At 41.2% G+C, this 14,185-nt stretch overlaps 2 protein-coding genes across 4 annotated transcripts in view; one reads left to right on the top strand and one right to left on the bottom strand.

The window, feature by feature from the left end:
* LOC113416405 (solute carrier family 71 member 2-like) overlaps window positions 1–14,185 on the top strand; it is a 151,726-nt gene that overhangs the window by 13,621 nt on the left and 123,920 nt on the right. Inside the window, exon 2 of the mRNA XM_026674271.2 lies at window positions 615–691. Coding sequence (XP_026530056.1) covers window positions 671–691 — 21 coding nt within the window. The 5' untranslated portion in view covers window positions 615–670. The remainder of the gene's footprint in view (window positions 1–614; window positions 692–14,185) is intronic.
* LOC113416423 (kelch domain-containing protein 3-like) overlaps window positions 149–14,185 on the bottom strand; it is an 86,252-nt gene continuing 72,215 nt past the window's right edge. For 2 of the 3 annotated variants that reach the window (XM_026674286.2, XM_087957949.1), the window contains 4 exons: window positions 11,371–11,471; window positions 10,093–10,177; window positions 3,880–3,984; window positions 149–523 (listed from right to left, as the gene is read on the bottom strand). In XM_026674286.2, the coding sequence (XP_026530071.2) occupies window positions 419–523; window positions 3,880–3,984; window positions 10,093–10,177; window positions 11,371–11,471 (396 nt within the window). In that variant the 3' untranslated portion in view covers window positions 149–418. Of the gene's footprint in view, window positions 524–3,837; window positions 3,985–10,092; window positions 10,178–11,370; window positions 11,472–14,185 lie in introns of all 3 variants that reach the window. The other variant, XM_087957948.1, reaches the window with a different exon arrangement.

Below are 14,185 nucleotides of genomic sequence, written 5' to 3'. Positions count from 1 at the left end.
AAGAAAAAATAGGAGCATCAGCAGGAAAGACAAACTGGAAGCCATGATTGAACTACTGAATTTCCTTCCCCTTTTAAGTGTGCTGCATGTGCCTCTAGCCTTGTGAACGGAAATAACACGATCCAAACTTTTACAAAACGCATAAGCGGTATTTCAGTATATTTATCCTACTCATTATTCAACACCTCAGGCACTCTCATCTACATATTTGTTTTTTTTACATATCTGTATCAAAAATTTATAATGTATTTAAAAGCAAGTGGGAATTCAATGGAACCAGAATCCTAGGATTGAATGAAGCTCAGCAAGATCGAGCTTTAATTGGTAGTGTAGCAGGATCTTTGTCCCAGTATACATAACAGCTCATCCTTTTGAAACAACACTGTGTTGTGTGATCAGGCTTCATTCAGCAAATGATTCACATTCCTTTGAGTTGTTGCATTACAGAAATGAGTTGCTGATTGCACTGCTGAACACTTTGCTGTTCATCTCTCAGCCTTTCCTGATCTTGAAGAATTGCTTCCTGTTGGAGAAAAGTCAGAAGGCACAATAGATTAAAATTCTGAACCACAAGACAAGTGCAAAGCATAAAAATAACCATCTCTCTCTTCCAGAGCCTTTTCATAAAGTTTTTTGGTTCCAGAATCTGAGCAGGTGTTACACAATCTTCATGAGCAAATTATTGTTTTGGGTAAGTAAAATACATGTTTTAAAATCTCTAACCACCCTGTCCAGAGGGAAATAAAATCACGTGAAGCTTTTCTTCAGAATTTTTTTTTACTGCATTGTGTTAAGCAATGACTCATTTTAATCATGATTTGTTACATAAACCATCATTCATTTGGTTAAGATGACAATTGGTGATGGGAAACTTCCAAACTCCTTTTGTATGATCCACCTTGGACTATTGTCTTTATTTTGTCTTGGTTGAAAAACAAAATGCATGAAAACTATAATTTGGATGCTCTGAAATATGTATAGCAATTTAAGGACTCTCAAGTTCCTTCCCTCCCTGAAATTATGGGAAAAAACATTCACAGATCTGCTCACATATTTGCCAAAGCTTTCTTGATTTGCATCAGTGTTTCATCTACTGTGACCTTCATCCAGCTCTAATGTAGGCTCTGGATACCAAAAGATTTGCCTCTTCCCTCCATTCAGCCATAAACTCTACTTTACTAACCACAACGGCTTAATTTGTATAATGTGTGAAAGAAAGAAAAAAGCAAGCAACCAAAACACATAATATGAAATAGATCAGGTCATTTCCCCCACCGAAATGGTACCTATTTAATCTATTCGCATAGAACATGCTCTCAAAGTGTTAGGTGGGCAGAAGCTGAGGCAAATGACAGGAGCTCACTCCAATACTCAGCACTAGGACTCGAACCACAGGAGCAGAAATCATCTCCAGCATCATTAAGCCACTAAATCACCAGATCTTTTGGGTTGGACTGAGAGAGAGTGACTGACAAAGTCACTCAGTCATTTTCACACCTAAGGTGGAACTAGAAATACAGTCTTGTGGTTTCTAGCCTGGTGCTTCAACCCCCAGAACAAAGGATTTGTAATAACAAAGAGAAAACTGTAACAGATTTTTCTGTAATGTTAAAGTATGGAATTAGTTTAATATTCACCAGAGTTTTAAGTTGACCAGTATAGTATGCACATATAGAGCATTAGCCTAAAAAATTGCCTTGCTCCATCTACTGTTTCATTTAGCTAGTTGAGGCAGTGGATGGCGCAAGAGATTTTATTTGCTTTGTATATGATTTTTCCAGAAGTGAATGCTCACCATGGGAATTTTTAGAACTAAAAATTGGTAATTAAATTGGACTTACAGAGAAATAAATGCTATTTATTGCTCCAATGAAAATCAGTTGTTGGCTTGAAACATTTCACAGAAAAAAATGTATGTGCACATAAGACACACATATACATATTAAAAACTGGAAGTTATAGAAAATTATGCTCTGAAAACAATTTAATGCTGCTTAATTAGATCTAGAGATATGAGAATCATCATTATATTATTATTATATTATTATTTTTGCATCACTTCTTCACATGGGGACAAAAAATAAGGATCTTGCACTTAGTTGAACTCCATTGTCTGTCTCTTTCAAAGCTGATTTATGTTTGATCAGCTTGACAATAGTTAGTTGAAAAACATAAATCACCAGTTACACGACAAGCGAGTGTGTTTTAACTAAATAATTTTATGAAAAATTATTGTTACTGATCTCAGTTGCAGTCTTCCAGATTAATTAACTAACTTTACTAACACAGGACTGCACCCCAATACTAGGAAAAAAGATTAATGTAGACATTAATGATTTTCCTGGGTGATAAAATTATGTGGACAATAAAACTACTGGAATGGGAAGAGGAAAAGCAGGAGGAGTGACACAAGATATATTCTGATTATTTGAATCCTTTTGTATGTTAGCTCCATTTTTCTGAGATGCAATTGCTGCTCAGTAGCTATGTGATAAAAAAGTATAACACAATATTTGTTGTTTTTAATAAATAAACATGCAGTCCACACCAAACCAAGGTATTATAACTTTGGAAAAGTAGTGGGTACTAAAAAGATCATGTACTTTGGGGGAGAAGGAAAGCAGGGCAACATTAGGCAAGGCCATGTCAAACATACATGACCCTAGGATTCTTTTTTTTTTTTGGAGTGTTGTTGTTTTAAAGAAGGAAAGCACTAAGGCTTTTCAGAGTTTAACTTCAAAATGGCAGGAAGCGTTGCTGCTGATTTACATGGAATTGAAATATTGTGGTGCAGCTAGAAGTGATTCTGGTGAGAGGAAAATGAGGTTTGAGAATTTTATTAAGGCTTAAGCTGTGGTAGATCATCTTTACTTTAAAATGTAATAATTGTTTGTGATACACTTTTATTGTTATGATGAAAAATTGATATTGTATTTAGGAAAGGCAAAAATGGAAAATAGACTTAGGGTTATACTTGAAATTTGGGACTACTAGATGTATATTAAATTTTAAAATCTTTTCACTTATAAACTAGGGCTGAGATGTACTTTCACAGACTCAACTGACAGCTTTCCATAGGGCATGATATAGTTTTAAGATCTTTTCTCTCTGCTCACTTCATGTCCACCCCTGGAATCAAACTCGGGAAAACTACTTTAAAGCTGTATAATTAAAAAGGAGTGGAATATTTTGCTCCACTCTTCCAGTTTGCATCCAAAATAGATTCCCTAGGCCAACTCAATACACGAATGGAACAAATTGGCAATTTAATATTCCCCTAGTGAATATCCATGTATTTAAATATTTTAGCTGTCCAATAACTGAATGTGTTCTGGCCAGATTGCAACACTGCTTAACAATAGTGAAATCATAAAAATGATATAAACAATATTATTGTTGAATATATTACTCAGAAAATACCAAATCTCTTTCTCTCACCCCACTCTCACCAAAATTTGTGGTTTAGACTAAAACAAAGCTCTTTTTAATGTAGGAGTACACGCTACAACTTCCATAGGAGCAGAGATTTTCTGAGTGTTGTCTTAATAGATCCTTCAAGGATACCATTGCAATTTGGCCAAAATTATTTAATCTAGAAGGCACTAAGAGTCCTGTTCAAAGTCACTGAACAGAAAGAAAAATATTATTTCTGAAAACGCTATTTATCTTAACTTTCCCAAGCTCCAGCAAATGCAGCAACTTTATCAAACTGGTTTTAGTTTTGAAACATGGGTACTATATTTATCTTACAGGGCTGAAATTTTGTTCCAGGGAGTTGTTTTATGTCGAACATCAAAAGCAACTCAAGGGAAAGAGGATAAGGAAATGTTGGGAAACTTGCCAGTCTCTACCCTTCTCTCGAGTTTTGTAAATATTTACTCTCAGTTTGAAGAGTTCCTCTTTTTCCTTGTCATTCTCCTCAGCTCTGGCTTTGAGCCATGCTTCATTTTGGACTTTGTGTTTTTCTAGCATCACTTGTAGTTCCTGAGTTAAAGGGAAAAAAATCTTTATTAGAAAGTCAAGAATATTTACCACAGTCTACCAACTGCATAAATACACTATCTAATTCACATTGGTTTCCAAGCTTTATTAGAAATTATAACAAGTGAAGGCTATCTAAATGAATGCAGCTATAAGTAGTGCTAAACAAATGCTACCTAGTCGCTTTATCTTCCCTAACTGGCTCCACTAGTTTGTCTCAGTTTTTTACTCTAGTCAAAGATAGGAAGCTCAAGACTTTAAAAAGGATCCAAGAATGATCTATCCAAACAATTGTTAGCTAAGACTGTTAAAAACATTCTTTTATCCCTCCCACATTTGCACAGCTGATTATTGGAGTGTAGCAAAAAAAATGGCAGATACAAAAAAAAATTGATATGTCTTGTGAATTCTTTGACACTTAAAGTAGCCATTCACCAGTCCAGATACCAAATTCTATTCCTTGCATGTGCTATAATATGACCTTTTTAAGTTTCTAATTTTCCTTAATTAATATGTATTTTTTGTAATTTTAATGTTATATTGAAATATTTTTAAATATAACTTTTCTCTATCTTTCTAGTACTGTATTTTCCTTCTCAGTTCTTTGGGGGTTGCTCTCTTTCAACCTTTAAAGTCTTCCTTCTTGTTCTTCCTCATGACCAGACATGCTTGAACTTAAAGAATTAGGAATTCAGTGACTGATAATGAGTTAAAGGCAATAGGAAGAGGTATCCACAGACTCAAATTTCCCTTTCCTTCCAGGAGAGATCATGACAATCAATACCTCTTTTCTTACTACACCAGCTTTCAGTATACCTATTGTCGTGTCCGTCGCAAGGAAGAAGAGATCGGAGCCAGTGACTTGGTTCAGCTCTTTATTCGTTCTTTGGTCTCCGAGATCGGCTCGGCTCAAAAGGGAAAAGCGGGGCTTTTATTCTTTGCCGCAGCGACGCGGACCAATGACAACACTTTGAATCTCCCGCGATTAGTTTCCACCAATCGCGGAGATCCGCAGCGGGCCAATCAGTGCGGCTCGCTCGGCCAATCAGATCGCCGCGTCTGGGCCAATCGCCGTCACGGCGTTTACGAGTATGTTAATGACTGTACAGAACACCCCTCCCCTCTTGGTCTGGTCCTCGTGCGTAGTCCCGTGGTAAGGCGGGGCTACGCACTTGCCTACTTGACCTGCGCAGGTTAGTTGGTGCTTGGCTCCCGGCCGGTTCGGTCGGAGTTCTGTGTTCTCTCTGCCCCGTTGATGGAACCGCCTGGAATGGTGAGCCGGGCCTTTGCGTGCGCAGCTCCCTCCCGGTCTACCAGGGCTGGTTGAGCTGCGGTAGTCGTTGCTCCCGCCTGGTCTTTCTGGGCTGGTTGAGCTGGCCTGGCTGTTTCTTCTTGGTGAGGCTTGAGCTGGCTTCTTGTAGGTGAGTATTCCTGGTTTCTTTCTGGTGTGGGTTGGTTCTTGGGGTCTTCCCTCCCCTCTTGGTTTGTGTTGGGGGTCCCTTTCTTTTCTGGGAATGTGTTTGTGTCTGTTTGCGTGTCGGTTGTGTTTCCCGTGGTTATTCTTGACCTTAATTGGTTGATGTGTCGCTTCCATGCTCGTCCTGGTCGGTTGTCTGTAACTGGTACGAGCGGGACCTGTCACTTGTGTTATGGTTGCTGGTATCCAAAGTGGGTCCCCGGTAAGGTTCCTATGCGTATACTGTGTCGCCTGGTTTAAATGTTCGGTCTTTGCTTGAGGAGTTTGGGGGTTTTCTGGGTTGTATGTGGGTGCAGTCTGTCTAATGGGGACCTTAATTTCCTCCCCATTAATAGTTCTGCCGGGCTTTTGTTAGTTGTTGTGTTCGGGGTTATGTGTTGTATCAAGAGCATTTTATTTATTTTTCTTGATTTCCCGTTTTCTATTTTCTGGATTGTTTTTTTGTAATTGAACCATCCGCTCCGCCCTCCGCTCGCCGGATGTGCCGGGCGCTGTCACGCGTGTCGACCTCGCTCCGCTAGGAATTTTTCAAATTCTAGCGAGGTAAATTGGGGCGCGTTGTCGGATACGACGGGGACGCCTGGGAGGCCGTGGGTTGCGAACAGCTTGCTGAGTTCTTTGTAACGGCCTCCGTTGTGGTAGTTCTCATGTTGCTTACCTCCAACCAGTTGGAGTAAGCGCTCACCGTGATGAGGAAGGTATGGCCTTTTGTGGGTCCGGCAAAATCTATGTGGATCCTGGACCATGGTCCCCTAGGGGTTTCCCATTCCAGGATTGGGGCGGGGGGCTGGGTCTGGTTTCCTGGCATCTGTTGCACGCTGCCACCCTTCTCTACCCAATGCAATACCCGCACCAGACGTTTGTCTTTATTAGTTTCCGGCAATGTCTGACGCGGTTATGGGTAGATCAGGCAAAGTCTCTATGCTGAGGTGGTCGTCGTGGGTGCTGGGTCGGTGTCGAAGTCTGGTAGCGGCGTGCGACTCAGGGCGTCTGCGTGGGTAATTGTCTTACCCGGTCGGTGTGTGAGCCGGTAGCTGTAGGCGGCAAGGAATTCAGACCACCTTGTCATCCTAGGGGATAGAATGTTCGGGGTGGCCCTGTTCCCTGCTAAGATTCCCAGTAGCGGCTTGTGGTCGGTGACGATGGTGAAATTCCGGCCGTAGATGTATTCGTGGAACTTTTTGACGGCCGCGATGATGACCAGGCCTCTTTGTCCAGCTGGCTGTAATTCCTTTCCGGTTTGGTGAGGGTTCATGAAGAAGGCGATGGGTGCTTCTTTTCCATCGGGAGAGTGTGGCTGAGGACGGCGCCGACGCCGAAAGGTGATGCGCCGCATGTGACAGCTAGCGTAGGGTTTCGTTGTATTGATGAGAATGGCATCCGAGGTGAGCAGGTCCTTGGTTTTGTTGAAGGCGGCTTCCTCGCGTTTTCCCCAAGTCCACGGAGCCGCCTTGTCCAGGAGCCTATGCAAAGGCTCCACTGCGGTCGCTTTCTGGGGCAGGAAGACATTGTAAAAATTAAGCAGTCCTAGAAAAGCCTGTAACTCCATTTTATTCTTCGGTCTGGGGCTTCCTTGATTGCTCTGATTTTTCCTCGGTTGAGTGAATTCCGTGCCGGTCTAGGAGGTACCCAGGAACTCGACCCTTTCGGTGTATAAGTGGCATTTTTTTTAACCTTCAGCCCCGCATTCTGAAATTTCGTTAGGACCTCCCTCAGGCGACCCTCTAGCTCTTTTTGGTTGGTTGTTCGACACCAGTACATCGTCGAAATAGGGCACCACCCCCTTGATTCCTTGCAGGAGTCTCTCCATGAGGCTCTGGAATATTCCGGGGCCACGCTGACTCCAAACTGGAGTCTCTTACAACGGAAAGCCCCGGTGGGTGACTATGGTTTGCGCCTCGGCCATTTCGCGTCGACCGGTGGCTGCTGATAGGCTTGTGCCAGGTCGAGCCGCAAAGACCTTGCCTCCCCCAGTGAGTGTAGGAGGTGCTGTACCACTAGGACGGGGTAGGCGCTTTGCTGCAAGGCACAATTGAGGGTGGCCTTATAGTCCCCACAGATCCTCACCGACCCATCGGGCTTGACGGGGGTGACTATGGGGGTCTCCCACCTGGCGTGGTCGATTGGCTCAAGAACCCCTTGCCCGACGAGCTTGTCTATTTGCTCATCAATCTTTGGTTGTAGTGCGAATGGTACTCGCCACGGTTTTAAACGAATGGGGGGGACGCTGGGGTATAGGCTGAATGAAATAGGGGCCCTCGGTACTTGCCTAGGGTGCCGTCGAACACTTCCTGGAAGTCCTCGCAAGCTGTTCTTCCCAATCGGCCTCCCGATGTGGTCGATTCCCGTCACTTCGATCCCGAGCGGCGCGAACCACTGAAGTCCCAAAAGGCTAGGGGCGGTCTCGGTCCACGATCGTCAGGGGAAGCCTTGCTGTCCGCCCTTGAAGGTTACCTCGAATTTGCTTCTATCCCGACTACCAGTATGCGATTGCCTTGGTAGTCCTTGATGATCAGGCTTTGGCTTTCCAGACCTCCTCTGCTGATGGCGGGCACCAGGCACTTGATTTCCCGCCATGCAACCATGGAGAGGTAGGACCTGGAGTCCACCTCCATTTTGCATGGCTCGCCTCGATGCCCACCTCCACGTAAACTTTCCGGGCGTCTGGGTTGGAGGAGTGGCCAATGGCGACCGTCTGGTGGGTTTCTCTCCGTCGGTTTCCGCCGTCTTGTCGTCCCCGTCCATCTTGGCTTCCTCGGCTTTCGGCTTGGCGGTCCCTGGGCCGGGGGGGTGCCATCTTGCCTCCGGTCATAGTCGCTCGCCGCCGTGGACTGTGGTTCTTTTGAGTCAGCAGACTCTGGCGATGTGGCCTCTCTTGTCGCAGTGCCGGCATATTGCATCAAAAACCGCACCGATCGAGGGTGGTCGCCCCGCGACCGGCGCACGGTTTCTCGACTTACGATCCCGTCGATCACGCCGATCTTGGTCCATCTGGAGTCGGTGCACGTCTTCTTCTCTGTCGGTGGTGTCGGAGGCGGAGTCGAGGTCGCCATGGTGTGTGGTGGTCTCTCGGCGGCTTTGCTTCGGAACGCATTTCGGTGGCCGTGCCTGCCTCGGTGGTCGCGTTTCGGTCCCGAGGTCGGGTCTCCACATTCAGGCCGCTGACTTCCGGGTTGCCTCGGGCGGCGGTGGCGTCTGCGAACGCCGGCCAGAGCGATGCGCCTTTGGCCATCAGTCGGCTCTGGAGGACTGGATCTCTGAGTCCTAGGACGCCGCGGTCTCGGAGGGCCTCGTCCATGTCTGTGAAACCACACATGCCTCCGAGGTTCGCAGATCGCCACGAAATTGCTGATGCTCTCGCCCGCTCGTTGGTCTCGTCGGTAGAAGTCGTGCCGCTGGATGAGGTGGGCACTGGGAGCATAGTGGTTTCGGAGCAATGGTTCGAGATGGCCCAGTCCATTGTTTTAACGTCCTCTGGCTTTGCGAGGGCTTTCGCCATTTGGAACACTGCGGCCCGCAGTGCGTGAGGAAAACCGCTCTTTTCTTCTGCCCGTTTGCATCCTTTAGATTGCTACTTTTGAGGAACATCAGGAATCGGTCAGTGTATGATTCCCAATCCTCGGTAGCTGGGTTAAAGGGTGCGGGTGGTACGATGCTGGCCATCTCGTCGGTCGCGCTTCCTTAGGACACGTGGATGACGGGGATCAGTGTTGGCATCCCATCCTCGTCGCCAGTGTCGTGTCCGTCGCAAGGAAGAAGAGATCGGAGCCAGTGACTTGGTTCAGCTCTTTATTCGTTCTTTGGTCTCCGAGATCGGCTCGGCTCAAAAGGGGAAAAGCGGCGGCTTTTATTCTTGGCCGCGCGACCGCTGCCAATGACAACACTTTGAATCTCCCGCGATTAGTTTCCACCAATCGGAGATTCTGTGAGCGGCCAATCAGTGCGGCTTGCTCGGCCAATCAGATCGCCGCGTGCCTGGGGCCACCGCCGCGCGCATGCGTTTAGTATGTTAATGACTGTACAGAACACCTATGACAAATTTGGTTGAGTAATCATCATTCTTCCCTTTTGCCCCACAGGAATGTAACCTTCTTTCTATTTTATTCTCCCTTCCCAAGAGAGGTGGTATCTGTACAAAAGTGTAACTTATAGTGTGTAGGTTTTTATGAATGCTGCATGTTATAAACGTCTTGTTCTCTGCTATAACAAGATGCCTTAAACTTTTTTCCCACCCTTTGCTAGGGCAAGATGTTTTTGCATCTTTTTCCTTTTATTTACTTGATAATAATAACTGAATATTCTGCAGACTCCACAAAAGTGATCCATACTTTTCTATGAGTTCACTGCAGGTCTTATCTCTCACTGAAGTCAATGTATCAAATTCCCCATGGATTATTAATTGCCTTGGAGTTCTGTATGACTGTTAATTTTAACTATTAAATGTCAAGTGTTTCTTTGTTTGCCTTGAATGCTACCAACTTCAAAAATATTTAATCGATTGCATTACTTATTAAGTATAATTTTATTTTGGGTCTCCCAGAAGGTATTAGCTTGTTGAAGGTCTTGACAGAATTGGTAATGAAGGTAGGCCCAATTTGCAACACTAGTATTAACAGAAATAACCAAAACCCTACCTTCTGCTGGTTTTTCAGATTTTTGTCATACCGTTCTTTTTCATGCTGAAAAGCTTTGGTTGCCTGAGCCAGTTCAGCTTTTATCCTGAAATGATACATCCACGAAAATAAGAATTACATTTTATTTTAAAAAGCAAGCAAGCAAACACAAATAAATATTTGTATAGAACAAATATATAGGAATACTATATACATCCATTCATACATACACTGTAATTGAAAGAAGTACCATAAACATGTATTATATTTCTATAGTTTTATGTTGATTAAACTCAATACATATACCTCATATTTTAATGTTATTTTATTTGGGAGAAAAAAAATCTTCCCCAGCAAGAACGCCAGAATACTGCCTGTAGATAACTAAGAACAGGAATTGATCAGGAATATTGTTTTTATTTATGTTTTTCACCTGTCTAATTAAAATAGAAAATAACTTCACAATATGGTCTCAATTGGGAAATATATCATGGAGAAGATGATGACAAATTTCTTCTATACTATTGTCAGGTAAAGAACATGGATCTGTCTTATAGGATACCAGAAGTTGAGAATGATTAAAAGGCAATTTTACCTTGGTCAGTGTTGCCTATTTCCAATTGTATTTGGGACAGGGGGTGGAAATCAAGAAGGTAACCAATCCCATACAATTGAAGGCCTGTTCCTTGTTACGTGAGCACTCAATTTTTGCCACACACATAAAAAGGGAAGGGCATTTGACTGTGCAGCTAACAGAATAACAAAATAACAGAGTTGGAAGGGAACTTGGAGGTCTTCTAGTCCAATCCCTTGCTCAAGACAGGAGACCCTATACCCTTATCCAATCTCTTCTTAAAAGCCAAGATACTTCTTTTGAATTTGGACACTGCCTCTACCCCAATGAGTTACATTTTTTTATTGGAAATAAATAATTATATTGTATATATGGGACTTCAGTCCAAGAAAGCCTCTTCCTCTCGTGGAGAAATTTCCTCTGTTCAGCTAGGGAAGCTGATGGTTTTTCTTTTTTGTTTTGTTTCTCTTTTGTTTGTTTCTAATCCTCCATTAAAAAAATTATGGTGATAACAATCATCACCATGTTATGCTTCATATTTTATTCTGACTTTGACTAAAAGTTAATTAAGGTGAAGATGAAACAATTACATTTGCAGGCACTGTACTATATTCTGAAACAATAACAACTAAGCTTATGATTTTTTTTGCACGGTAAACCTAACTTTATGATTTTTGAGAAAATGATTTTACTCTAAGTAAACTGTAGAATAAAAAAATACTTACATGTTAAGTTTTTGAAATTCAGAGTCCAATAATCCAAAAGCCTTTGTAATCATGTTTATTGCTTGGTTACATATAGAATGGAAATCCTGGAGCTCTTCTATCTATATGGGAAAGTATTAATTAACAGTGCTTCAACTTCCATCAAAGACAAAATGTTGGTAATAATTAATATATCCATGCCTGATAGTATTTTTTTAAAAATTGTCAATCTTTTTTCATAGCATTTTTTACTATTTGGCCTAATGACAGCATTGAAGATAGCATGATGATGATGATAACTGTTATAATTTAGTTCTGAAGATGAGTGTTTCATCGTCTTGCGCTGTGATTAACTCCAGACACGATAATTTAGCAATTGTACTGAGATAGTGAGTGCATCTTACTTTTGTATCTGATTCTCAAACAGTATGATACAGCTTGGAGTAGGAGTTGAGGAAATACTTGACATTTATTCAGTTAATCAAATTAATAATAGTCGTAATGAAATGTAATTACTCTATTCTGTTACAACATAATGCCTGCTATTTAGCAGCCATTTCTCAACATTCAGTGCTAATTAATTCATTTGCCAAGGAGTATATCATGAAGACAAATATTTAATTGCTAGTTTAATAGCTAACTACAGAGTAATTAATCTGTTAAGTAAAGATGATACCAAGTTAATCTGGGAAATCTTTATAAGCAAATGATTTAAAGAACATTTAAATGGGTCCCTCCTGCAAACATTTTATTCTGAAATGACTTGCAATATTTTCAGGAAGCTTCTGTGGGAGACCATGCATGTAGGTCAAATGCTAGATAAGCAGAAAGAAATAGATAAAATAGACCTTGCACAAGCAGTTCAAGTGCAGCTGCATTCAAAAGAATTCACAATATGTAACAATTATTTAACATTATATTTGTTTATTTAACCTTCACAAAGACCATTATCTCTGTTTGGGTACATAAGCAACATTCATCCTACCGCATCAGTGCTTGGATGCATTTTATAGGATGCACATAAGAAAAATCAGCACAGTCTAATGAAAATTCCTTTATACAACCCTTGGGTTTGTTTATCTTTTTTTTAAAGAAAAAATCTGCACATTCCTTTTCATGTAAACTAATGACTAATTATTTAGAATAAAGTAATGTTTTTGAACGAAACTAGCATTTAGAGGCCATATCAACTGTAGTGATATGGGTGGGGCAGAGCAGAGCAAAGTTATAGAAAGGGAAAAAGAGTGGCACAGGAGCTACCATTTCTAATGATAGGTTTCTTGGAAATTTAAATATTGCTCTGTAAGCAAAGGTAGTGAATGTAATATTCACTGTGTTTAAATGGTGACCAGAAGATGTATAATACACCAACAGGTACTGTACAAATGTAAATGTCCACGGAGATCTTGGGCAGATAACCTTTATTTTTCAGCCTAGGAAGGTTCCAAAAACCCCTTGCCCTCAACAAAATGAGAAAATAAGCAACCTTTTTGCTGCTTGCATTGATTGAGAGTTATGGAAAATATAAGGGTTACAGCTGGAAGTGTCTCTTTTCCTAGAGAAAAGAGACAAAAATGCTTTTAAGCAGAAAATTAATCATTTTCCTCCAACTTGAGGGCAGATTTAAGATTGCCATATGTCAGAGGTTTCCAAATGTGGCAATTTAAGACTTGTGGACTTCAACTGCCAAAATTCCTCAGCCAGCATTGGTGGCTAAGGAATTACAGGAGTTCACAGATCTTAAAGTTGAGTCCACAGATCTTAAAGTTGGCAATTTTGGAGACTCCTGACATATGTCTATGCTACGTCTTCTCTCTTCTCTTCTCTCTTCTGTCTCATCAGGAACTGTATAGCTACTTATTTGGTATTACATTAGAAGAAGAACAAGTGAAGGAGACGATGATAGCACGGGCAAAAATACAATAGAATTAGAAAAATGGCAGCAACTATGGGATAGAAACTATAAATTAACAATGTCAACTGCATATAAAGAAAACTTGTACAAGATGTTTTATAGATGGCATTTTGCACTGGCAAGATTGGCAAGGAGATTTAAAGACAAATCAGCTAAATGTTAGAAATGCCACCAAACACCTGGGTTATATTACCACATGTGGTGGGCATGTGTAGAAGCCAAAAAATATTGGACAAAAATATATACATGGTTGGAGAAGATGATACAATAGCACATTGATTTGAAACCCAAAATATTTTTTCTGGGGATTTTATCAGAAACTTATAGTAAAGAAAATGTATATCTGATTATTCATGTATTAACTGCAGCTAGAATTATATTTGCACAAAACTGAAAAAGTGAAGAGATTCCTATGGATGAGAATGTGATTAGGAAAATATTAGAATGTGCAGAAATGAAAAGGTTAACACTTGCAATTAAAGAGAAGGAACAAACTGAATATTATATGATATGGGAACTATTCTACCGATGGCTAGAGAATAAATATGAACATTAGAAATAAAAGTAGATTAGTGAAATATAGAAAATGTATCAATAGAATTAAATAGGTTAAGATGAGGTTTTTGTTTTTGTTATTGTTACAGTATTGCTACAGTATTAGATAAGTTATTTTATATCAGTATTAAGAGTAGACAAATAATGAATACGGCTGTAAATTTTAATTGTTATTGCACAAGACATTTGCACCCAGATGACACATTGTTTAATGGAAGATGGATTGTTTGTATTAAAATAAAAATATTTTTAAAAAGAAATATATTGGAACTAATAACTTGCCTTTTCCCTAGTGATTCATGTTAGAATTGTTACTAACCTCAATTGTTACTAACCTGAGCTACTAGCACTTGTAATCACAACAAG

This window comes from Notechis scutatus, chromosome 2 (genome assembly GCF_049901735.1).
Source record: "Notechis scutatus isolate UNSWTSFEM ecotype Mainland chromosome 2, rNotScu1.2, whole genome shotgun sequence".
Taxonomy (NCBI): domain Eukaryota; kingdom Metazoa; phylum Chordata; class Lepidosauria; order Squamata; family Elapidae; genus Notechis; species Notechis scutatus.
Note: the sequence above shows the minus strand (reverse complement) of the source record. Positions and strands in the feature narration are given on the sequence as shown.